The 26,371-nt window shown below is 46.9% G+C and overlaps 1 protein-coding gene and 2 pseudogenes across 5 annotated transcripts; 1 reads left to right on the top strand and 2 right to left on the bottom strand.

Moving 5' to 3' along the window:
• Positions 1–1,051: 1,051 nt before the first annotated feature.
• On the bottom strand, positions 1,052–26,371 carry PKM (pyruvate kinase M1/2). 5 transcript variants are annotated; one of them, XM_016126881.2, is made up of 11 exons: positions 26,225–26,371; positions 15,933–16,099; positions 15,295–15,386; positions 10,646–10,777; positions 9,994–10,180; positions 9,141–9,411; positions 7,613–7,763; positions 7,237–7,389; positions 4,939–5,105; positions 2,474–2,655; positions 1,052–1,788 (listed from the first exon to the last, which is right to left on the bottom strand). In XM_016126881.2, the coding sequence occupies exons 2-11, from the start codon at positions 16,084–16,086 to the stop codon at positions 1,682–1,684; spliced, it is 1,596 nt and encodes a 531-aa protein (XP_015982367.1). In that variant the 5' UTR covers positions 16,087–16,099; positions 26,225–26,371; the 3' UTR covers positions 1,052–1,681. The 5 variants fall into 5 exon arrangements, with proteins under 5 accessions (XP_015982367.1, XP_015982366.1, XP_015982359.1 ...); XM_016126880.2 differs by lacking the exon at positions 4,939–5,105 and adding an exon at positions 4,370–4,536 and having other exon boundaries at positions 26,225–26,370; XM_016126873.2 differs by lacking the exon at positions 26,225–26,371 and adding an exon at positions 18,257–18,368.
• LOC118600522 lies at positions 8,590–8,708 on the top strand (annotated as a pseudogene).
• On the bottom strand, positions 15,098–15,216 carry LOC118600483 (annotated as a pseudogene).

Genomic DNA, 26,371 nt, shown 5'->3' with positions numbered 1-26,371 from the left:
AGGATCGGGGCCGTAACTCCTGATACAGCAAGGTCCCCGCCCCTCCGCATTCTTCTTCAGCCCTTCCAGTCTTGGAGCTTGGTGCTCTGCAGCAACCGACTCCTGCCCTCCAAACCCTCTCAACAGAGCCCCGGGGGTGCTTTCGATTTCCCTCCACACCGATCAGTAGTAGGGACATGAGTGGGGAACACCAGAGGGGATGTTGAACGTAAAAGTCAGACAGCTGTGGTGCCCTTTTCCGAGTTGGAAAGTTCAGTGTTTCCAAAGTAAAATGCTTTTTCAAGAGTCTAGACTGAAAATGGCCAGGGACTTGAGTAGGGAAATAAAAGCAGAAGGGCTGAGACTGGTGGGGATGTGGCAAAGAAATGGGCCTTGAGAGTGGGACCAAACTCAGGTTCTCCCAACTTTCCAGCCCTAAGGGCCCCTTACAGATCCTCACCAGGTAGGGCTTGGTTTGGGGGAGTTATCAGGAGAGGGTGAAGTTGCAAGTCAGATTTGGTTCCATTCCCATTCCTCTCCCACTTCCTTGACCCAGCTGTTATCGTGGAGGGGGAGGGCCCCAGCATGTAGAAGGGGCACAAAGGAAGCACAAGTCTACAATCGTCTGGGAAGTGGGGGCAGGAACTGGTCTCAGGAACCAGGATCTCATCCCACAGCTCCCTTAGGAGCCATGAAGACCTGAGGGCAGGGTAGGGCAAAGGCCAGTTCACTCCTGGTTTACCTAGCAGAGTGGGAGGGAGGGGCCCCTGTCATTGCCCTCTCATCTTTGGTTCAAATGTGTCATTAAAACATCCCCACCTGCTGGAGCTTTTACGGATCCAGCCACCACACCACTCCAGAGTAATAAAGGAAATAACCAGTCCCTATGGTCAACAACTGCTTTCCCAACCTCTGTGTCCTGGAGATGGACAGGATAGCAAGTGGCCCGAGCTGCTATGCAGAAGCGCCCGAGCTGCTATGCAGAAGCTCCCAAGCTCTTTGCGATTTTCACCCTACTCAAAGAGCAGGGCTCACACTCCCTTCTCCCCCATCAGAAAAGAGAGGCAACAGATGCTTCAACTGCTATTTATTGACATACAGGTAGGCTCTATAGCAACAGGCCTGGAGGTGGCTGTAGTAGGGAAAATGAAGTTGGAGGGTGGAGTGTTTGCCTGCAGCAATAGCTGAGTGGAGTGTAGGAACAGAAGAGCATAGTGCACAAGGTGGGAGTGAAGGAGGCTGAGGGGGTTGGAGAAGCAAGTAAAGGCCAGGGCCAGACTCTATACTAAACTGGAACCACTGCCTCATGCCTAAAGGATCCTCTCTTGATGGCTGTCTACTGACTCCAGGCCAGGCTTGAGGGTTCTCTTAAGTACCCGTTTCTAAAGGAACTGAATGGACTGTGCAAATGAAAAGCAGGAGCTGCTACCCTCTGTGTTAAGCTCTGGGGCCTCCAGTCCTGCACCCCTGTTTCTCTCTTGCTTAGGTGAAGCCATAAGGCGGGCAGCCTGGCTCTGGGGTACCCCACCTGAGCAGGGTCTTAAAAACAGCCATGTTTCATAGAAGCATTAATCTTCTCTGGTGTCCCAACCCACCAGTGACGCACTACAGCCCCAAGTGAGCACTACAAGCATTGCTGACCTAAAGGATGGTTTGGGGGAAAGGGACGGGACAGGAGCTGGAGGAGGTGCTCTGAAGCCTATCATGGAACAGGTACTACACGCATGGTATTAGTGAAGCCGGAGCCAGGGCGCCAGCCAGTCAACACGATGACCACATCTCCCTTCTTGAAGAACCCTCGAGCTTTTCCTGGAGGAAGAGAAGATGTAGGTGAGTAAATGTCAAGTCAGGCTGGTACGCACTTGGGACATTGTCCCACAGCCAATAAGCAGAGCTGGCTGACCATTACTTCCTTACATCACAAGGTGGCGCCAGCCTCACAGCCCAAACGCAGGGATGAGAGAGGCTTATTTCCTTATCACTGAGATGCCACAGCGGGCAGGGCAGGGACCTTTGGACATCATTTTATACTCTAAGAGGGTGGAGAGCCTTGCCCAAGGTCAGAGCTAGCTGCTTCCTCTCACTCCTATGGCATCCTATACTTATATAGGGACAAAGGCCACATCAGTACATAATGTGTGTGTGTGCCACCCCACAGTGCAGGACTCTGGCCAATTTCATAAAAACCTTGGTAATGAGCAGATGCCAAAGAATGGACAACCCTGATTATCCAGGATCCTTTGCTTTGGGCCCTGGACTGGATGAGTGTGGCAAGAACTGGGCTGGTCAGCCCCACAACTCAAAGGTCCCTCCTTGCCTCCTGAGCTCAGCTCAGAACTTGGTGGAAGGAGATGCAGGAGTTCCAGTGAGGGCAGCCAGGGCTCTTGCACCCTAAGGTGTAGATGTTCCCCTTTTCATAGGATCATTGAGAGTCCAGTCCTCAACCATCCCCCTTCAACCCTCCAGGCTCTACCCTGTGCTCCCAGGCACATACCAACATTCATGGCCAAGTTCACCCGGAGGTCCACATCCTCCGCCCAGGCCTCCTGCACTGGCATCTTACACACCACAGGGAAAATGCCACGGTACAGGTGAGCCTGGCGAGCTGTCTGGTGATTCCGGGTCACAGCAATGATGGGGGCACGGGGGCGGTATCTAGCCACCTGGTGAGCAGACCTGAGACAGGATGGGAGACAGGCAAAAGAGACCATTAAATAGTGTCCCAGGAAACTCCTAGGGCCTTCGGCAACAGTTCACCCTCTAATCCAACTTATTATGCATGCCAGAGGCTCTGACCATTTCAATATCCGCTCCCTGGCCCCCCACTGTGGGAGTGGGGAGCTGCTCCTACATCTAGGGCAGTCCCTCTTTTCATATCCTCCATAGCACATAACTTTCCTTCATAGCTATGTGACCCCATTGCCCCCCACCCCTCCCCACAGGCCAGGGCCCCAGAATCTTATTGACTCAGCATGATCAGCCTCACCCACTTTCCCCACATGGCCCATAACTGGCAGAATCCCTTCTGAAATTTTCCATTCTGGCACAGCGACACAGCCCTGGCCCAACCTCACCAGCACCCACTTCTCTTGCTGCCAGCAACAGCTACAAGCCAAGCAGCATGTGAACAGCACTTGACTCTCGACATCTGCAAAGAACAGGAATAGTCTACCAGCCCCCTTGGGAATCTACAACCCAAGACTTCCCAGCTGCTGGGCCCTCTCCCCAGCACTGGGGCCCCCAGGTCCCTGAAAGAGGCCCAGTAACTGAGCTCTAGAAACCAAGTCACATCTGAGTATCTAGTGAGGCTTAGAAATCTGGGTGCTAGCCAGGAGGCAAAACCAGATGAAGTGTTAGTGTAAGAGGCTCTGCCTGTGAAGGCTCCTCTGGAAGGGACCCTTTTGAAGTCCCAATGTCAGGCGCTTCCTTAAACACTGACACAGGACACTTGTAGTTGCAGATGTGTCTCAGGAGGTGGGGAAGAGTGTACAGGAGGGACTGCCCCAGAATGCAAGCTTTGAAGACACTCAATAGGTGCCAAGGAAACAAACCATGTCACGTAAGAGAATGCCCTGCGTAAGGCCTGGGCCTCCATAAAAGACTTTCAGAGGGAAGCAATTGCTGAAGTCAGGACCAGCCGAGAGTGAAACCCCAGAAGAGTGGAGCTAAAAATAGCCAGATAGTAAAGGTTAGGCCTTTTCATAAAGGTCAACCCTAATGGTTACAGCTGTTTATCCTGAGCCGTCTGCTGAGGGAATATGCTCAGATCTTATCTATATGCAGCTGTACCTGCTGCATGGAGACTGCTTGTCTGCTTCTCCTCTAGGAAACCCTAGCTGCCCTGTGGGCAAGGGACGAGGACCACTAGACTTTGGGACTCAAAGTCCAAGACCGGGAAAGGGTTCCATGTCCAAGGCCAAACACAGGCCTCAACTTGGCTGCATGGCTCCAGAGTGCTGGCAAGACAATATGATGAGCTTCCCGGGTCCACAACCCACATATCTTCAGGGCTCTGACAGAGAGGGGGACGTGCCCCAACCAAAGAGCATGTCAGTGAACAGCACTAATTTTCCAACTAAATTTTTAAAGAGCACACAGTAACTAGAATAACGAAAGCTGGTAGTCTTTCACTATTTTAGAGGACCAGCCTTTAAATGCCAAATAATCATTTGGAGTCAGTCTATCTGTTGTCATCTAGTTCACCTTGAGGGTGTAAACTTGTTTTGGATCCAAATGGTCCCCCCACCCATGCCTTACAAGTGCTGCCCGGCAGGCAGGAGGTCTTACCTTAGCTTAGTGCCATCCTGGCACTGTTCAGTGCACTACTCCCAGGACCCCCAAGGAAAGGCGCTGAGCAGGGCATCCCCAGGGAGTTGCTGCCACCTCCTACCTGCCAGACTTAGTGAGGACGATTATGGCCCCACTGCAGCACTTGAAGGAGGCCTCCACGGCACCCACGGCGGTAGCTTCTGTGGGGTCGCTGGTAATGGGCGCCAGGCGGCGGAGTTCCTCAAATAATTGCAAGTGGTAGATGGCGGCCTCTGCCTCACGGGCAATCTAGGGGAGCAACATCCGTCCAGAGGGACAACAGGGGGACAGTGCTTTGTCAGAGCTGTGTCACAATGGGAGAAGGAGAGGTAGTCATACAGACCACTGGTGGGGAATGTGTCCCTGAGTGCAAAGGCCAAGAGGAGCCCAATCACTGGAAGTTCTGAGCTGAGCAAAATCAAGACTCAAGAACCAGTCCTTCACCAGGTGCCTGTGACACTATCTGTGCCTACCGAGCTGAAGGACCCTTTGGTCCTGTCCTGCCTTGAGCAACCTGGCTGCCTTCCTGAAGATGAGAAAAGAGGCTCTGGGCCCAGGCCCCAAATGCAGGGCTGGGTCCTGACTGTCTTCTAGAGCAGCTGGAGCAAGAGGCTGGTTATCCTACAGAGTTACCTGCCCTTAGGGCCCTACCTGCCAGACTCCGTCAGAACTATTAAAGCTGCAGCTAAACACTTATAAGAAGCCTCCACGCTGCCCATGGCCATGGCTTCCATGAGGTCTGTGGAGTGACTTGAGCCTCGCACAAGTTCTTCAAACAGCTTGCGGTGGAACATGGCTGCCTCAGCCTCACGAGCTATCTGTAAGGTTTAGGGGGGAGGGAAGGCAAGAAGAGGGAAAAAGGAGAGAAAAAAACAAGAGACAACAACATGGACAGAATGGGGAATTAATCAGAGAAGAAGGTAACCTTAGGTTAATTGGCTAAATCTGTGCTTCAGGCAGATGCATAGGCAGGGTGAGACAGGCCTGCTTGGGGTATGTGTGCAGAATTTCCAGCATCAACTGCTGCGGCTTGCTTCCCTTCCATCAGAGGGGAAATTGGTTCTTCCACTCTGGATTTTTTGATTGGAGGTGGGGGTAGAGGGAGCGAACATGGCAGCAGGCTCTAGCACCTTAGCACAGAAACATGCCCAGGCTGGGCCCATGCCACTCCCTGGCAGGCTTGGCCACGCTGCCTCATGACACAGGCTTACATAAAAGGAACAGGCCCTCCTTCCTCACATGGCTGTCTGGTTCTCCAGGGCTTCCTGTCTCACTTCTACACACACATGGAGCACTTAGCTTGGCTTCAGGCATAGGGCTGCTATGAGCCTTTCCAATGGCCTGCCATGAAATGCACTGAGCAGCATTAGAAAGTTGGGGTCAGACAACGTCAAACCCACACAGCTTAACTGTGTTCTGAACAGGAAAGTTGAAAACTGGAGAACTTAATGGGGCATACTGAACAGCCATGTGGAGACAGATGCCTGTGGAAGCATGCAGATAAGCTTAACAAGACATCTGATTAAAACCTAATGATTAAAAGGCACGAGGAAAGCCACCAAGTTATTTACAGACCACCTGCTCAGGTAATACTGAGAATTAGAAAGAAAATCTAAGCTTTTGAGGATTATAATACAATTACCAGCATCTTAGAGAATGATGGGCAAGGGAAGAATCAGTAATATCTCATTAATTTGACAGTATAAGCCGATGTGTGGCAGGATTTACTTGGTTAAAGATTTTTTTCTGCAAGAATGGAATACATGCAGCCGAAGGACAGGGGACAGGAATAGCCAAGATGTCTTGGTTCACCACTAAAAAAATATTAAATTATAAATGACAAGTCTTCTCTAGAGGCCATTTAAGCCTAATAATTGGACACATAGAAAGTGAAAAAGGAAGATTCTAGTCCAGCGGTTCGTTTTTAGGGGTTGTTTAAATTTGGGGAAATGCAGAGGAGAGGGTGTCACACAAAGGGCATGGTGTCCTTTGTTGACTGAAAGGGAATAGAAAAGTTTAAAAAACTTTCAGGATAAGAGACAAGTTCACTGAGCTACATATACATAAACTGCTAACCTAGGACTATTATGAGAAAGTTAATTTGGAGCACTCACTTTCCCAGGCAGCTGATCTTTGTGTTAACTCTTTAATAAGCTCTAGAACAGGAGCATGTAGGACAGAGGAACCCAGCCTCGAGCCCTGAGAAACAGCCAGGATTTGGGACATAGCAGGCAGAAGAGCCTTGAAAAGTTAGCTAGCTCCCTGGAGGAGAAAGAAGCACCACCTCCAGGACTCCTCTCCAGATGCTCTCAAACCAGGGCCAGTCAGGACTTGCCGTCCCCCCACCTGTCTTCTATTTATGCACCTGTCACCTGTCACTTATACCCTACTTCTTAGTCTGGATGAGTGCATCAGCTCGGCACAGCAGGTCCCACTGCAGACACCATGCAAGGTCAGCTTGGTCAACTCAATGCAGGCAACAGCCCCCAGTGCAGGCCCAGAGACCCTTGGTGGGGAGGCACCTGCCTGTGAGACAGGTGGGGAATCAAAATGGAAGCCAAACAAAGATGATGGTTGGGAACAGGAACCCTTGGCTTTTTCCAGAGTAGGGCAGGTACTCAGGTCCTCTGGACTGTCCAGAGGAACAGGTAAAAATATCCTAGTACCTGAGCCAAGTGAAAGAGCCAGTAGTAAACTGGGCTACATACATCTGATGGAGAACGCCTCCAGAACAGAAGGAAATAGAAAGGGGAGTATAGGCGAGGAAGGTACAACAGCAAAAAATAAAATGCACTCCCCCACACCACCCCCAGCAAACAGTTCCTTACTCTTGAAACTTGGAGAATAATACAAGATATGGGTGCAGAAAACTAAAAGGTGTGGCTTTATACCAGAGTTGGCTTCCACCTGAGCCTGAGCTGGGAGGACAGGCAAGCCCTAAAAACTCACCAGATGCTGCATGCGCACAGCCTCCAGGGGGTAGTCCCCTTTGGCTGTTTCTCCAGACAGCATGATGCAGTCAGCTCCGTCTAAAACTGCATTGGCCACATCACTGCCCTCAGCCCGGGTGGGACGGGGCTTCTTGATCATGCTCTCCAGCATCTGGAAGGGGACAGAGCATTAGTGAGACATGGCCTGGGCTATGTTTGGAGATGAATGACTGCAAGCTGACTCCCTGGGCAGTGTGTATGTGCAGAGGGTATGGCTTTGTGTAGCTGTATGGGAGGAAGGGACTATATGTATGTGTTTGTGACATAGAGAAAAGGCCACGGGAAGAGACTACAGTTTCCTCTGTAAGTAGATGCACATGAGGAGAGGCACATGCCTGCGTGGCACAGATGACAGGCTTCCCAGCTCGGTTGCACCGCCCGATCATCATCTTTTGAGCAAGGAAGACCTTTTCTGCAGGAATCTCAATGCCCAGATCACCACGAGCCACCATGATCCCATCACTGGCTTCCAGGATCTCATCAAACCTAACAGGAGAGGTGGAAAGAGAGAGGTTATATGGAACAGGGGCCACTAGTACAGTGACCCAAAGGAACTTTTCCTGGGATTCTGACTTAGCAAGACAGTCACCCATGATGTCACCATGGGTGCATGGAGGTGGTGGGGTGTTCCAGCTACCTTAGTTCCCCAAAGTGGCCCACAGGCCTCTTACTTCTCCATCTGCATTTCATGAGACCCTTCCCAAGGTCTCTCTGCTATGTCTACTCAACACTTCTAGAGCAAAAACCTAAGGCCTGCTGACAGCTCCCAACACAAAAGTCCATGGCCACTTCCAGCCAAGGACACTTGAGGGCTGCTTCTTGAGGCAGCCCTCTCCAACTGCAGAAAGCAAGAGGACAGACATATGGCTCTGCTGCCTGGCCTGAGGCCCAAGGTCAGCTGGGTTTATCAGGATGGCATAGGAGGACCCCAAACTACCTAATACACAAAGCCAAGGTTACAACATTAAGCAATGCCCAATCGTCCCAAGTAGGTCTAGGGTTTTAGCTACGCCGAGTTGTTTCTAATAGGGAGCCAACGAGCAACAGAAGTCACCAAGTTGGCCACATCATTTGGCTCTAATGGATGAGCACTGGGGAGATGGTAAAGCTAAGCTGGGAGATTCTAAGCCTGAAGAATCGCATGCTCTCCTCTGGGAAGCTGATACCATGCCAGAGCTAGCCCGCTCATCAAGCCAATTGCTTTCTAAGTGAAGACTAGGAGGCCATAACCCTCAGCTTTAATATCAGGCTCGAGTTTACACACGGCACCCTAGTGAAAGACCAAAAGGAGCCCTTTTTAAAAAGCTGACTAGTCTACAGCCATGCCACCCTGAATGTGCCTGATCTCGTCTGATCTTGGAAACTAAGCCGGGTCAGGCCTGGTTAGTGCTTCGATGAGAGACCACCTAGGAAGACCAGGTGCTGTAGGTGTCAAATAAAACATAAAAAAAAAAAATCTGGCTGCCTTTCTCCTCAGTGGCAGTGCTACCAGCAAATGCAGGTAGTGCTCTGATTAGGAGCGCACCAGTGGCTCCTGACCCTGAGAGCAGTGACCCCTGTTCCTCTCCAGGGTTGGTCTCGGAGCCTCTGGAACAATGTCAAGATGCTGGCACCCCAAACATATGAGATGCTTCTTTTTAAATAGCAATGCCTTCCACAACAAGAAAGGAAGGGGCGAGGCAGGAAGCTGCTTTTTAAATGCCACTTCTCCCCTTAGGATACTCTGGTTCAGTGGGTCCGGAACAGGCTCAGGAATCTGCATTCTGATGCACAGACAGCCAGGTACTCATAGGATACATGTGGCTCTTCAGAGAGCTGGGCTGGGGCTGACGGAGGCAGGGGACAGGCAGTGGGGGCACTTACCGCCGCACTCCCTCATGGTTCTCAATTTTGCTGATTATCTTGATGTTCTTTCCTTTTTCTCCCAGGACCTTCCTGACTTCATGGACATCAGATGCTTTGCGGATGAAAGACGCGAACACCATATCTACATCCTGCTCTACCCCAAACTTCAGATCCTGGATATCCTTTTCTGACACAGCAGGCAGGTCCACAGCAGCCCCAGGGAGGTTCACACCCTTCTTGCTGCCCAAGGAGCCACCATTCTCCACCTCTGTCACCAGGAAGTTGGCACCTGTGTGAAATGGAGTAGGTGGGGAGGCAAAGACCAGAGGGCACGTGTCCTCAACGGGAAGCCACCTGCCTCTCTCCCCACTATAGTGACCGGGGGGGAGGGGGGACAGCACACCACAGGTGCTACAGGCATGCTGCCAGAGTTCAAATGCCAGTTTCGCTAACTGTGTAACCTTGGGCAAGTCAATTAACCTTTCCATGCCTCAGTTTCCTCCCCTGTTAAACAGGGATAATACCTACTCAAAGGTTGTTTTTAAATTTAAACAAATTTTCATATAAGATGCTTAGAATAGTGCCTGCCTGGCACTTAAATATGAGCTATCACTCCCGGACACGCTAGAGTCCAGTATAGATCATACTGAGGGACGAAGGAAGGAAGCCGAGAGCCCAAAGTAGTGAGGATGAATAAAGAGAAATCTTATCATATGTCCCCCCAAGAGCATGATTAAGCAGGACTGAAGTCTGTTTTAGAGGATAAGGAGTCATAAAAGGAACACGGACGCAATCCTGCTGCCATCCAAACAAGCTTCCTCTCTTCCTTGTGTCTACGAAATTTAGAGATGGGAGCCGGTTTTAGACATACCTTTCTCCTTCACCTGCAGAGAAATAAGCCCATCGTCCACATAGATCTTGCTGCCCACTTCTACCACCTTGCAAATGTTCTTGTAGTCTAGCCACAGAGTGTTCTCATCACACTTTTCCATGTAGGCATTATCCAGCGTGATCTTGAGAGTGGCTCCTTTCTTCAGTTCCACCTCTGCGGTGCCACTCTACAAAAAGAGTAAGCCATGAGTCCCAGCTGCAGAAGCCAGGCCCTCCTGGTAGGAAAAGAAATGCTTTCCTCCAGGGGAACAATGCTCGAATCTCAGAAGTAACAATAAACCTTTTTCTTTTGGGAATAAAAGATCATATTGTCTAATTCAGTATATTTTAAGGAAATAGCCCAAGAAAATCCTACTTTGTTTTTTAGCTACGCTATTTAATGACAGGGGAAAAGACGAATTGCCCCCTAAAGGTAGAGATTTGGAAATAGTTTTTAAAAAGGTTCCCTTTTGGTAGTTTCTTAGTGAAAGAGATTAAAACAACATTTTTTTTTTTCCTAGTGATGAATAAAACCCTCATTTACAGACCTAACCTCTGAGGAACATGGCTTCTGCAGGGCAGAGACTACTGAGGACATCTCTGGGGCCCCCCGCTCCTGCACCTTCCCTTTCTCTTCTCCCCAGGATACTCACGCCCTTGATGAGCCCTGTTCGGATCTCAGGTCCTTTAGTATCCAGGGCCACAGCCACTGGCCGGTAGAGAATGGGATCAGAAGCAAAGCTTTCCGTTGCTGCACGCACATTCTTGATGGTCTCTGCATGGTACTGGGGGACAGGAAAGAAGATGATAAGCGTCCTCCCAGACACTAGGACCTAGCACCGGGGCTGAAGCTGACCACTCACAAGACCTGTGGATGTTCTAGACCTCCACCACCATCTAGTCTCAGTGCCATCCATGCACTGAGAACCCTGTACCTGCTTGTCTCAATTTCCTTGGCTTCCACACACTTCAACCACAACACTAACCTCCTAAACTTTTCAGAATACTGCCACCAAACACCATTAAAGGTATAAGCATAAACACGTCAACATAAAAGAAGCCTATGTCCCTTCAGCTGTTCTCCTTCTCCCAGGACTCATCAAATAAATCAAACCACAGGAGTAAAACGCCCAGGCTTATGTTTCGACAACGCTGGTCTGGCAATCAGCATCAGATGCTGATAAATTTGGTAATTCTGAGTTTTCTCTATTGATTCCAGCTACACTTCAAACTTAAGGTTGTTAACTTAAGCTAACAGTGGCCCAAGCTAAATAAGCAGTGGCCCAGTGCCAAGGTCACGTAGGCCTGTTTTCACAATTACCTTCCAGAGTCTGATTAGAGATGGAGGTGAAATAGAGCAAAGTGGGAGCATGCTTTTCTCCGAACCAATGGCCCTCTGCAACAAATCCCGACTTTAATCATCTCAAGCTCTTTCTCTTTTTCCATTTCCAATTACAGTTCAACTCAAAGCCAAGATGCCAAAAGTTCTTAATTAGCATAATCAGTATGACACTGTTGATAACAGAGGCATCCTATTTAGCACTTTGTGGACCACTATTGCCTACTAGAACAGCACCTGCAGTAGGAGCCTGGAAGGGAGCTAAACCAGAGATTACTCTATAAGCATGGTGTTGCCTAAAGCTTATGTCTGAAAATCCTCAAGTTCTAATTCACGAATACTCTATGAGGGCCACTGGCTTGCTTTTTCTTTTGAGGTAGAGGTCCTAACTCTAAGTTATAAAAATTTCTTTCTATTACTGACTTGAAACAAAAATAGTACAGAAGAGAATACAGAAATAGCTCAAAGGAATGGATGTTGAATACTGTCAAATTCCTTTTCCTCAGACTTGATATGAGTAAACTATACGAAGTATTTGAAACAGAAATGAGCACATAATAATCATTTAATAAATGTTACCTATTATTATCATCTCATATTATACTGACCACATGATTTAATCCCAATGCAAACTTTGTGTCCCTAGAATAAAATATACTTGGTCATGGGTCACGACTAATACACTACTGGATTTGACTGTCAGATTTTATTCATGACTTTTTTTATTTAATGCTTTCTAAGTGACACTGTTCTAGTGTACTAATCTTTAGTACTAACCTGTCTGGTTTTGGTACTGTCCTTGTCTCACCTTAGTATCAGGGTATGTTGGTTTCAAAAAATGTACTGGGAAGATTTCTACCCATCTCTAAGTGCTAGGAAGGAATAACAAAGGATTTATCTCTTCCTTGATGGAGGGACACAATTTAGCCATCAAAATCATCTGGGCCTGTGTTCTGAGAGGAGGCAGACCTTACAGTCACTTTTTTATTTTCTTAAGTCTGCTAATCTCTTAATATTTTCTACTTCTTGGAAAATATTCAATTTCATTTCAATTTATAGCAATTAAGGTCTAAATCTTTTTATGACTTAAACTCTCTTCTGATGTATAAGAAATATTCTCCTTTTCTATTCATAGTCTTTTTCGTGTGTGTGCATCCTTATTCTTCACCAGGCTTTCCAGGAGTTTCTGCTTTATTGAATTTCATTTGCCCCCCAAAGAACCAACTCTTGGCTTAATTTGTTAGGTTTACTTTCTATTTCATTAAGCTTGGCTTTTAAATCAATTCCTTTCTTTCACTCTTTTAACATTACTTTAGGTTTATTTCCCTAGTGTTGAGCTAAATATGTATTTATTTTATTCTTTTAGACTCTTGCTTTCTGACAAGTACATTTAAATTTATATTTTGATTCTTATGTTATACTTTGTTCTCAATTTCTATAAAAAAATCATAGAATGTGGTCTATATAGTTTTTACTTAATTAAGCTTGAAGGTTTTTTTGCAGCTTAACATATTTTTGAAATAGCATTTTAAATAACATGCGTTTTTGGTCTTAGAGACCAACATCATCTGTACATACCACTTAGATTACTAGGTATTATAGTGCTCGAATCCTCTCTATTGTTATCTTTTGGTACATTTCTGGGAGGTGTACTGAAGTATCCCACTGTGGCTTTCGTTTTGCTGGATATGATCAAGTAGTAAAGAGTTCCATCAGTCAAGGCTATCTTTGTGGATGGTTCTAAGTTTAAGTTGATAAGTCAGTATTTCTGGCCAACACGGCATTATGGGATGACACATTCAGTAAAAACACATCTTGCTCATGTGAACGAACTAACAGAAGTAGGCAGTGGATGGTCCTCGGCAGACCGACGGAGAGCGAACTGTTTCAATGTTCTTATGAGAGTATTTAAAATTGTCAAGAGCTACAAAAGCCTGCACCAGCTGCTAGTAAACAATCCTGAAATGTGGTCAAAATAAAACTTGTTTATATTACATTATATAATATTATAACAATTTCGGATCAGCTTCTAAAGCTCAGATCCCAAGGACAACCTCATCCTGGTCAAAAACCTCAAAAAAAAAGAGAGAAAAAAACCTACAAAAGGGATTTGTTTTGTTTTGTTTCGTTTTGTTTTTTTTTGGAGGGGGGGGAGGAGTGATGGTTTATTTTTATTTTTTAATTAAATTGGTGACAGACACTGTTTAATAAAATTATATAGGTTTCAAGGGTACAATAATTCTATAACACATCATCTGTGTATGGCATCATGTTTTCAGCATCCAAATTCAAATGTCCTTTTTATATCCCAATTCTAAAATGGGAGTAAGAGTTAAAGCACAGATTATCTCCAAATGCCTCCTACAGTTTAAAAAAAAAACAAAATTCCTGAACCAGCGGCCCCCCTCCAACAGGTGCAGCAGATACCACTTGCCCTTGCCATTTTAAAACTGTGCGGTATTATTTTACTGGATGGAAGAGGCTATAAAGCCTAGTTAAAGGTCAACTTCTTAAAATCTATTTCTGCCTTCCCCTGCACACAGAAGACCCTGGCATTCTCCAGCAGCAGGAATCAATAGTGAACCATCTACACTGACATCTTTAGCTCTCTTTGGGCTGCTCTAACACAGTAATTCTTGGTGATTCTTGTCAAGGACACCCTTCCTTTGGAAAATTACAGAATATCATTACAAATGTGTCTTAACCTGAGGTGCCTGCTAAACACAGTTCCTCTGAACTGGGTCAGGCCTCCATGACATCTGGGGGCTGGCCACCTGCCAGGCCATAGGCTGTTTATGGAAATGGGTTAGGGAACCTACGATGCTGAGATGATGATTCTCATGTTTCCAGAAAGGAGGAATTCACCTCTTGGACAGCACTTCCTGAAGCTTTATTTATAGCCCAAATACCAACTTCCAAATGCCAGAGGGCAACCCTTCACCACTTGCCCTTCCGGGGTAGCATTTCTTTATTCCTAACAGAAGGTATAGAAGTCAAGAGTGGGGAAAGTTTGCCTCATCCATTACTCCTCTATCAATGTCAGAGTGAAATTTTAGGGCCTGTGATTTTTAAAAGGCACTGTCGCTCGGGGAGCCTCCGTACCCCTCAAAATGAGTTTGTTCTTAACTTGGGAACAGAAGCAGGAATGGATGATATGATATCCCAAAAGCTGCCGCCTGGTCCCAGAGTAAGGCCTCTAGCCACAGGTTATGTCAGCTCAGAAATAGCCCCAGCAGTACCAGGTTCCTGAGGAAGTACTATGACTTTATTTTATTTAATTTTAATGTACTAAAACTCCTGGGAAGAGACGGGCTGGGAACACAAGCTGATGAGGAGGGGTATTAAATGCCAGATAGTGTTCTTGTAATAAACTTAGTTTTTAACTTGCTACAGTGGAAACCCTTCTCCCAGATCTGCCCAGTTATCTTGGGTCTAACCTAGGTGAGAATCAATCTGCAGGTGATCTTCTGGTTCAGTATGAGCTGCTCCAGAAACCCTGGGGTAGGAGTGTCAAGCCCTGCGCCTGAGATCCTCAAGATACTCAACGGCTCACAGGGGTTTCCAATAAGTGCTCTTCCACTTTCTTTGGGGTGAAGGGCGGGGGGGGGGGTGTCTAATGGTAGCACAGGTGTGTGAGAGAACATGGCCAATGATGAGTAGGCCTTCGCTTAAGGAGATGGGGAAGGGAGAGTAGGGATAGGCTAGTGAAGGCAATCTTCCCATTGGTTATAAACCCTAGACTCTCTTTTCCTTTCTTTTTCTTTAAAGCCTACAGCAGCTGGTCTTCCTAGCTGGTCTCTCATCCAAGTACTAGCCGGGCCTGACCCTGCTTAGTTTCCAAGATCAGACAAGATTGGGCATGTTCAGGGCGGCATGGCCGTAGACTCCTAGACTCTTTCTTGCCTGGTCTACTCTGTTTCCTAGAAGCCATCTCAGTGGCCAAGCTGTTCAGCTGAGGCTCACCTCATGAGTTCCATGAGAGAAGTTCAGACGAGCCACATTCATTCCAGATTTAATCATCTCCTTCAACATCTCCACCGACCGGGAAGCTGGACCTAGTAAAGTTTTAAAGCCATCAGTGTTAATTGTTAAAAGTAGGTTTAACACTTTAAATTTGCTTACATTTAAAGGACTCTTGATATGTTATTTTTCCCCCAAAAACAGCTCAAAATTCTTTCAAAAGCCACATACATGGCTATCATTGTACTAGCCTACTTTCTTGATTAGGGGACACTTCTACTATTTCCTTTAAATTCTACAGGCTCTCGTTAGGAAAGCCTGGGTAAGCCTTGGCCAGCCCTCTTTGCTCTCCCTGGAGCCCAGACAGATGTTCAACCACAGAATCTTGGTTGCACAGAGCACGTCAAAAAGATCTTATGTAGGTCTCTGACATGCTCCTACAAAGATGTGCTAATGAAGACGCCCTTCTAAATTTAGCCTTTAGCAGAAAACATAAAGCTTACTAATTCTTTATTGCAATTTCCTATGATCTGTGCAGAATCTTGCTCAGACCTCAGGTTTGCTACACTTACTTAGTCTTTTCAAGAGAGAAAAAATTACTGTCACATGCAATCGTTTTGGGGGAGGAGCAAGCCACTCACCAATGGTACAGATGATGCCAGTGTTCCGGGCCGTGATGGGTGGTGAGTCAATGTCCAGGCGGCACATGTGCTCCAGGAACGTGTCAGCCATGGCCGCATGCAGCTGCTGGGTCTGGATGAAGGCAGTCCCGACATCACTATGGGGCTTCGACATGGTTTCTGAGGCGCTGGGTCCAGGGGAATTGAAGAGAGTGTGATCAGTCTAAGAAGCCCAGAGTAATTTAAGACACTGTTTGAAACAGGAGGCTGTTTCCTGCTTGCATGTTAACTCAATAAATACACTTTGTGCACAAGCCACAGGAAGCCCTGCACACTCTGGCTCTATGGGTACTCCTCAACTTGGACAAAGAGCTCACGGGATCATTAGAGAGTAGAAAGAACTTTAAAATATAGGTTAAAACCTCGTACCCACTGCATGTACTTCCCAGGCATCCACTGTAAGCACATCTCCCCCTCACTGGGCTTATTTCTACCTTGACAGCTTGCCGGCTACCCCTATAAACAACATTACTTTACATGTACTGAAGGAGCTTCCTCAAAAGGAAGTTGTAATCATTTTCCAATGACATAAACAACCAATTCCTAGTTTAGAACCTAGGTAAATCTAGATCTTTGTGTCAAAGCTACACACATCTGCTATGGCATGGGACATCCACACTGCCTCTTAACAACCCCACCCAAACCCAAATTGATGGTCCTGGTTGTGAAGACAACCACCATCCAGTCAGCCCTAGCTCTAAAGTCCTAGGTTTTCACTAACCCAAAGCACTACATAAATTCATTCCTCGACCTCACCCTAGGCTCTAGAGTAGGTTCCAGCCCACTGACCGGGAATAAAAACCAGTCCCTGGATAAGAAACAAAGTCCCACCAGAACCCTGGATACAAAATCTTTCGCTTCAGGATTCTGTACCTAAAAACCATATGTACTTTTTGGTCAGGAGGACTTTAGGATGTGCAAAGCAAGTTGCATAAAATCAAGGATAACCACAATTAGCACTGGTCTGGCTCCAAAATGATTACAAATACATTTGCAACATGAGGTTGCTGATCAGATCTTCTCCCCAGCTGATTGTCTGATGCACCATCCTGATTCCTTTTCTAAACCTGACAAGCGCCACCACCCTCAGTAAGGAAGACCATTTGTTCTAGGTAATTAACCAGCCCAGGTCAGTCCTGACAACTGTCTTGGCCTCTGCTCTTCTTCATTACTGACTTACAAGTAAACTCACTCAGCCGGTTAGTCAACAGATTTGAGACAAAGAAGTGAAAAGATTCTGGCCAGTGCTTGGAAGAACTGTCAGGTAAGGATGTAAGCAGAAGCTTGACACTCTTCATCAGAAGACTGTCCCTTTCCTCAAGTTCTCAAACCAAGGGCCATTCCTTCTTCAAACCCATAAACCTAAATGCTTCAGATCAGACTTAGGAATAAAACCCTCTTTAGCCCTGTCCCACCTCCTCCTAGATCTCAGTGTTCCAAATCAAGGCCCCCCTATTCCTTCTCCACTTGTGACTTTGCCGCCTCTCTGGATGGCTTGAGTAAGCATGCATTTAAACCCATCTCTGCCATCTTTAAGAAGTCTGGTAAAAGCACAAGCAGCTTTGTGACGAGTTATGAATAAACTTTCTGTCAGTTACAGAAAACTGTTGTCTACAAGTCCTCAACTACAGAATCTAAAACTTTAAAAATGGGGAAATAAGATACCGGCTTACTATTCCACACGGCAAATGCACTGTTCCTTTCAATGTGCATTTCCTAACTCCCTCATACAAACCAAGTCCCAAAATGACAACGTCAACCTTCTCCCTCTGTGATCCATTTGGTTCTATATCTCTTAGCACCTAGCATTGGAAGCAATCCAGTGTTTGTTGAATGACCTTCCAGTGTATCTTCATGTCTCTGTTAAAATCAAAGCTCTACCTTCACTCCCCACTCCCTAAATCTGAGAACTTCTTAATTACTGGCAGGACGGTCTGGGTAACCAGGGTTCCTTTCCCTGCACTCACAGCTGAGGTAGGGCTTGCATGCCTTCAGAGCACCCAGCCAGGTTTAAGTAAGTCTGGCTGTTAAGGGAACATTACTGAGGAGACGGAACCAGGTGGCACACGAAGTCAAGTGGAACACAAAGGCCTTGCTGCAGCCTCCAAGTGGTGAGAGCCATCCAATCTGAGGACTGTGTCGTGAACAAAATAAGATTTGAATGAGTGGGTTTGAGTAACTAATTCCACTCTTCTTAAAAAGCATCAGCTGGCTCTTCACTAGACTTGAGACATTAGGGTCTCCTTGCAAAGACCTGGCTGGGGCCACTGATTATCAGGTCATACCTTGTGTTCTCTGGGCTTGGGCTTCCGGTGACATAGTGCTTTTTTGGCTCAGGGTGGCTCCTTTGCCCCACTTGCAAAGACTGTTGAGAGCTGAGTAAGGTTTTCCCTGAAGAGCTGTACAAGGATTAAGGTAAAAGCTGAGTGTAACTAAAGCTCCTTGGGGTAATGGAAAAATTACCTTAATAACTAGGTATCCAAGTAGTAGCTGCTCTTAGAGATTCAGTTATGTTATAAAGAAAACTACAGAAGCCTCCTAAGAAAAGACCAAAATTTACAGGTAAAAGTAGTTCTTACTGACTCCTGTCCGATGCTTTATCCCCTCCCCTCATACCAAATACTGCTTTCTCTCAAAAGTCTCTCTAAACCTAGGATGTATTAATATCCTATTCTATATAAGAACCTGATCACTCCCCTTTTTTAGATGGAAGGGACACTAGATTAAACATACATAAAAGGACTGGAAGGATATCTACTAAAGTATTAACACTATGTTATTTGAGAGGTAGGATAACATCAATTTTTTTCTTCTCTTTACTAATAAATTTACTGACATGAAATTCATCTATAACAAGAAAAATTACAAATATACCTGTTCCAAAAATGATACATTTACAAGCACCCTGGTAAAAGTGTTGAAATTACAACAAGTATGAGGATCCCAGTTCCAATAAGCAACTGCTGCTTTAAGCGCTTCAGGAATACTGTCTGAATGTGATAGACATGAGAGAGCACATCTGAGGCCCCAAGTCACAAAGTTTCAATGGCTTAGAAAAAAACAAAAAACCTTGATGCACTCAGACTCTCAAAGTGCACGCACTGTGTGGGAAAGAGAAGGATGAGCACGTGGGTGGGGGGGGAGAAAGTAGGGAAGAGACAGAGAGAGAGAAAGAGAGAGGGAGGAAGGGAGAGGGAGGAAGGGAGAGAGAGAGGGAGAGGGAGAGGGAGGGAGAGAGAGAGAGAGAGAGAGAGAGAGAGAGAGAAGAGAAAGAAAAGGTAGTTTATATAGTCCATAGGACAACTCAATGCCAAGCTCTCTTAGTTCCGTGCCCAAATCCAACAAACCTCTTTTGCTGTTTAGTCTGTCCTCTGGCTTCACATCAAAATCTCTCTGACAAAGATGTTCTGGTTCAGAAAAACTGCCTCCAGGACCAGAAGATGTCATTAGCAGACACTAACACTATTTCACCATCTTGAATTAAACCTGACGTTTAAGATTAAGAGGTCTGATCTTTTGTTCACCCAGGCTATTAAGAACAAAAAGTAACAAACAAGAATTTGTTTGGCATTTGGGTTGAAATACACATCAGCAATTTAAAAAGCTTGTTAGTCAGCAAGTTGGTCCAGACTCCTACAAGGTCTCAGCATGTCCTCAAAGCCCTCTACCAGAGACCTCATGTCTCATCCCTGGGTCATTAAGTCTCTCCTGCCAGTCTTGAAGGTCCTCCATGAGCCTCTTTTCCAGAGCACAAACTGCCCATCCCACCATCTATCTATCTAAAGTTTTCCTAAAACACCCTCTGGACTCTCCCTAGCCCCAGCACATCAGCCTCAGCCCTGGCTTCTCAGGGTAGGCCTCTAAGACCTCCCCTACCCTCATGCTAGCCATCTGGACACTGCCTGCCAGGACATGCAGCCCAACCACGTCAGTCTGACTCACTATTGCATCCTCCTCCTTGGGAGGCACAGACATGCAGAGCCAACCTCTGGACAGCAGAGGAAGCCCGGTGTATCCACTGATGGCGGAAAACACTGTGCCCAGGTACAGGAGCCTTATTCTTGAGCCTGAGCCCCTGCAGTAGGATCTTCCTCAGAGCCATTTCTCCTCTGTGAGAAACGAGACACCACCAGAGGTCTTGGTGTGGGCTGAAAGGATGGAGCAAGCAGTCACAGCTCAGCTAGAAGCCCCTATTCTCACCTTTCCTTTCTCATCTCAAGTGGCTCTCTAAAACTATAGTTTCATTTGTGCCACTCTTTAGAAACCAGCGGAGGGTGGACGGACTCCAAAAAAAAAAAAAAAAATCCAACACACTGCTTAGAGCCAATACTGTTGGCAAGTTGTTCTGGAAAAGATTCACACTTCACTCCACCAATCCTCTCTTTTGCAAAGCAAAGGCCTAAATGATTCTGCCCTAGTAAACCAGCCTGACCTATGAGCTTGTATGTGCATGAACCAATTTTAACCAGCCAGGGCTCTCTAAACCAAACTTTCTCTGCTGCCAATCTCACCAAACTAATCCAATAATGACGGCACCTGATGCCCGCGATTATGTTCCTTGCTCTGACATCAATTTGCTACCTGGGTCTCTAAGCCAGTATGAAGGCCTTTCAATTCCCAAATCTTCAGGTTAGTAACCATTAGAAAGTCTGCATCTCAATATACTGGATGGGGCACTCAGGCCAGCCTACTCCCTAAGAGCTCTCTTCCTAGAAGATGGGTCAGGGAAGTATAATTCAAAGACTGGCCACATCTGACCATGGCAGCGACAAAATCAAAACAGGTGCTGGGACAGCTACAGAACCTAGTAGAGTCTGGAGTGAATGGCTGTGCATCCTGATGTAGCGTGAGAATAATGACAATGATGTATTTGCATACAGAGTAGGGTATGAAGGATAAGTTATCTTTAGCAGAGAGATGTGAATCTGAAATCCATTCTACCTTCAGCAGGCCCCATAAGAGAAAATAAAGTCTGGTTTACCTGGTTACATAAAACAAAATTAGCATACCTAGCAATTCAAGTAAAATTCCCTTGTTCTTTTATTTATTAAGTGACATAAACCTTATATAAGCAGGAGCCTAAGGTCCCATTTCAAACTAGAGTGGAATAGGACACGAAAGCTGATACTGAAGGGGCCTACCCCCAGAAGAATCAGGCAATTCCAGGACAGGAAGTATAAAGTCAAAAAAAACTGGAAGTCCTCAGATGCCAAAGATTTCCTGATTTGATCACAGACGCTTAAAGCAGAGAACTGGTTTAAGCCTGAAGGAGGAAGTTTGGATGAAATTTGGTTGTGCTGTTATGGCGTCTCCTTTCTAGGCTTAAAATATTGAGACAGTGCTTCCAGGCATGGTATTCATACTCCGGAAGCAGCAACGGACCTGGTTTAGGAGCCTCCAAGTCAGGTACATCCAGGCTGAATGATGGCCTCAGCAAAGCAAGGCTTTGGCTCAGCATTTACAGGAGCTGCCTGCCCTACATCATAGCTGGAGGGAGAGGAAGCAGGGACAGAGAAGGGCAGTGCCAGCTCGCCAAGAGTACTGACCTAGTTAGTATGACTGGTCTTCCTACAGTGACCTTCATAAGTTTGGTTGTTTTGTTTTTTGTTTTTTAACTAAAAAAAGAAATATCATCATCTGTATTTCACCAATTTTTTTAGACTTTTTTTAAAAAGAACCATAATTTTAGTTTATTTTTTTTCTCCATCTCCTGGTCCCTTCAGCTCTTGCACACTGACAAGAACTATGACACTCAACCATTGTCACAAATTTTGTATCCTTCTAGTTCACTTAAGTGTGTCCATATCTATACTGAACCCTATGTTGTTTTCAAAATGCCCTAATAGTATACTGTACAAGTATCATTAAACAACTTGCTTTTTCATTCAGCACATTTAAGGTCTATCCAATTGATATACAGATCTGGTTAATTCATAACTGCTATACCAGTCCACTCACTAGACCATTTATTTTTGTATGCCCTTATTGGTTGGCCATTCCCCCTCCATTAAGTCAATTTTCCCCCAATTTTCAATACCATAACAACTCTCCTAGTACCTATCTCCTTGTGCAGGTATGAGCTTCTACATTTTCAGAAATGGAAATTCTGGGCCATAGGGTATGGCCATGCTTTCTACTACGTGCTAGAGTAATCAGGGGTGGATCACTTCATAAACTATATAATTGTTTAACCATTGTACTATACACCTGAAATGAATATAAAGTAAAATAAAAAATACTGAATTGCTTTCTGAAATAGTTATATCTACTTACGACCAAGCAGTAATGTCAGTTCTTGCCTTCCCACCCTTTGTCAACACCTGATACTGTCATTTTTAAAATGTTTGCCCATCTGATGGGTGACCTTTGCAATTCTGCTCTCTAAAGTAATAACGAAAGAGGGATACTGGTTATCAGGTCTCTCTACCTCCCTACCTCTTACCTAGATCAAAACTCCAGGGCCCCTCCAAAATATGTGTGGTTTTGTCTCATACCATGTGACTGACTCAGGTCACTCATCACTGGAGATGGGAGACACCAGTTGTCTCAAGTTAAATATTATCTATCTATAGGTTGATTTAAGATGTCTGGAAGGGATGGGGTTCCTTTCAGAGAATTTTGTGGACTGCATCTGCTGAGCTGGCCTATACTCTGAACTGCTGTGATACGGCCCTATCACAGTAGGTCTCGGCATCTACCCAACACAGCCACTGCCTAGTCAGAAATAGGGGTAGTGAATCTCAGAGGCTACCAGAGGCACTGCAGCCTGGCCCTCCTACGTGCAGACTGGCACAAACCACTGCAGGGGGAGGGAAGCACTGCTGGTTGGCCCAGTCAGTCGCCGCTTTTGAGCTGAGCAGTCATACTAAGAGGCCAAATGGCCTAGCAGAGGCTGCACACCACCATCCACCACCCACCCTGGCTCACCTTCCCCCAAACAGCTTTTCTGACAAAGCCCAAAGAATCAGACTATTTATTTATCTAGTCTAAGGCTGGGTCTCAGTGAAACCTTCAAGTTCTAAAGAAACTGTGGTGGTATCAAGAATGGTCTTCATTTAGCTCTATTCCCATATGTCCTAGAAGTTGATATTAAAAAGTGATGAGTCAGGGTACTATTAGACCCTTTACCAAATGAATCACTTATACATCTCACAAGATCTTCCACAAGGTTGCAAGAAAACTCTTTTCACATGGGCAACTCATTCTTGTAGTGCACCTCTTAATTGAGATTTGACTGGGGATACTTGGAATGATTCAGAAATAACAATGCCAAATGACTCACTCTCCCCTACCTCCCTACCTGATTTGTCTTAGCTCTGGGCCCAGAATAACACATCTTGACATGCCTTCATAAAAGCGGAAGCAAAATAAATTAAAACCCAGGTAGTGTGAGTTTGTAATGCAAGAGCTCCATTTTTTTCTATCTTCCTGCTCACAGCCGTTTCCTCATTTCTTCCATTGCCTCAACATTAAGTAATAAACAGCTTTAAGAAATGAAATGACTTTTCCTGTGACTCCATATTGATGTCTCAACATTCCAGGCACAGAAGCAACTCCCATAAAGTGCCAGCTCTGTTTATAGAGTCACAGCCACCAAATTCACCAAGTCATTGGGGGTACACTTCTTACAAACCCAATAATGCTCTTGGTTAAACTATGAATTCAACACTAAAATTCTTTCAATGGTTATTTATGTCCACTACAGCCCCTATCCCATGAGACTGCCATGCCCACCACAGAAGGAGCAGAATGCAGGTACACAGACTGCATTACCTGGGTATAGGGCTCTGCCAGGCTGCATCTCAGCTCCTGGGGCAGTACAGAGAGCCTGGGACCAGTACCAACCATTTTTCACTTAGTTGAGACATTTTTAACTGGGGAAAAACATGCTTCATCATTTGACTCATCGAAAGGGAAGAGGGGACTTTTAAAACCTGTAATACAGTTTCCTACTCACCCAATGAAGAGAATTCTCTCAAAAGCAGAGAAGTTGGGAGGTTTAGTCATCTTCCCCACAGAGCCTCCCTGCTGAGCCCCTCAGAATAGCCCCACTGAATTCCCAGGAGCATCCTCAAACAACCAGAGGGCAAATTATTTGCTAACAATGCTGCAGGGTGTGAATACTGACCTAGGCCCTCCAGTTACCCTAGGGGGTGGCCACACCCTCAGTACAGCCCAGAGGGGGCTACTGTCCTGTCTCTGATCCCAACTTCACATCTATCCACTGGCTAAGCAAATCCTAGAACCCAGGTGATGGGGATGGAATGTGAAAATTGCAGTCTAGGAGTTGCAAGTTTGTTTCTACTTATAGAACACGGAAGGATGAAATCTCCCCTGCCCCATCCTTGTCTAGAGGCCCCCATTCCCAGGAGATCGGTTACAGTGGAGAGTTGCAAAGTAACTTTGTTAGTTACTTTTGTCAACATTGTACCAAGATCCCTAGGAGGATTGGTTTCCAGGAGATGTCTGGTACTTAGAGAGCCTGACTCTCAAAGATTATGTGTTTTGGGATGGCATGAAGATTAGCCTTCATGCTCAATTATGTATTGTGCCCAGTGACTCAAAGAATACATTGGAGGCATTTCTTCTGGACATCTCACCAGAGATTAGACATTGCACTGACTAGTCAACATCCAGCAATCACGAGGAAAATGTTACTCCCAGTTTACACATGGGAATTTGAGGTCCTGAGCTTTTATTCCCTCCAACATTTATGTCATTGTATTAACGAATCAAACCTGATTCTAAAACCCTGTTGACTAAACAGAGACCCAATGCCTCTATCCATCACCTATGAGGCTCACTTGTACAGGAGAGGATTAATGTCCCGAGTTTGAACAATAAGGAGTGACTTTAAATAACCTTCGGACTGGAGGTGCTTTACTGCTTCGTCAAACCCAATAAGATATCACCTTGTGAGGGCTCCCATCACCCCTCTTTCCCCAAGCAGGAAGGACGTACCTTCCTCACCACACTAACCAGTGATAATGTTTATGTTCATTCTCAACTGAGACCGTGAACTCTGTTGGCTATGACCGGTCAAGTCATTCCGGTCTCCATTCCCCTCCCCCAAACAGCTCCTAGCAGTTTTCGAGTGATTGCGGTGCATGGCGCCAAGCTATCGACTTATTTGTTCTCTCCTCCTCACACCTGTTCCCACCCCACCCCACCCCGTGGCCTCCGCGCCACAAGGACGGCTGGTGCCGCCGGAGGTGAGGCTGGGAGGTAACGGGCCCGCAGGCCAGTTGTCCCGCGGGGCGGGGCGGGGCGGGGCGGGACAAGGCCCTGGAGCTGGCCGCTACGTGCAGCCCCGCCGCGACGGGATGGAACCCCGCGACGCTCTCGGAGCTAGCGCAGAGCCCCCGCCACTCCCATCGAATCTGGAGCGCCCCAGGAGCAACTACCCTTTCTTCCCCGGCAGCGGGGAAAGCCCAGGGTTAGGTAACCTAGGCCACCGCTGCATCCCCGGCCGCACCCGAACCAGCTCTGCCCATCCGCAGACCACTGCAGTTAGGCGGTGACACGGCCCCAGGGCTCCAGGAGCCTGAGATTGGGAGGCGTGATGGCGAAGGTCGATGAGACAGAAATGGGAGTTTGGAGGGGCGGGGGGAGCAGACAGACGTGACCAAAAGGCCGGGGGAGGGGGCGTGAACGTGACTAGAACCGAATGGGAGGGGCGAGGACAGCGAGGCGCGAAGGATGCGGAGCGGACGTGACCGGAACGGAGGGGGAGGGGCGAGAACCAGCCCTAGAATAGGGTAGGGGACCGCGTGAGGGCACCACGAACCGGAATGGGGGAGGGGAGCTAGAGGACTTTCACAGAGATGTTATACAAGGAAAGCACCAGAATGGGGAACACGTGCAGCTGGAGACGAGGGGGTGAATGAACAGTAGAAAGGGGCAAGAGGACGAAGTGACAAAGGGGAGTGAGAGAAGGGAAAAGAGGATGGAGAAGAAAGGAGATTAGTGAGAGAATGTGGGAAGGGAGGCGAGGATGAGACCAAAATGGGGGTAGGGACTGGGGCAGGAGAGTCTGGCTGACTCATCTGACTTTGGAAGAAACAGGAGCTGCAGACTTTGAAGAGCAGGCCCTAGGCGAAAGCAGCTTCTCTCTCGCGGCCCCAATCCGGTCCAAGATGCCAAGGACCCCGCGCCGCCCCGCAGTGGGTTTCCTGAGTGCTCAGACGGGCTGGGACTCCGCACTGGAGCCCAGGTGGGAACGGATGGCTCAGCCTCTCTCCCCCACCGCTCACCTCCGGCGTGGTCCGGCTGTGGCTTCGCGTTCACGGCAGAGAGGTCAGAAGACTCTGTGCGCGTCTCTTGAATGCGGAGCTGGCAGCCTCAGCCTCAAGGTTATCCCGACTACAGGGCTGCCGCAATCCCTCCGCCGCCCCGCCCCC

Source organism: Rousettus aegyptiacus, unplaced genomic scaffold, assembly GCF_014176215.1.
Source record: "Rousettus aegyptiacus isolate mRouAeg1 unplaced genomic scaffold, mRouAeg1.p scaffold_m13_p_3, whole genome shotgun sequence".
Classification (NCBI taxonomy): Eukaryota; Metazoa; Chordata; class Mammalia; order Chiroptera; family Pteropodidae; genus Rousettus; species Rousettus aegyptiacus.
Note: the sequence above shows the minus strand (reverse complement) of the source record. Positions and strands in the feature narration are given on the sequence as shown.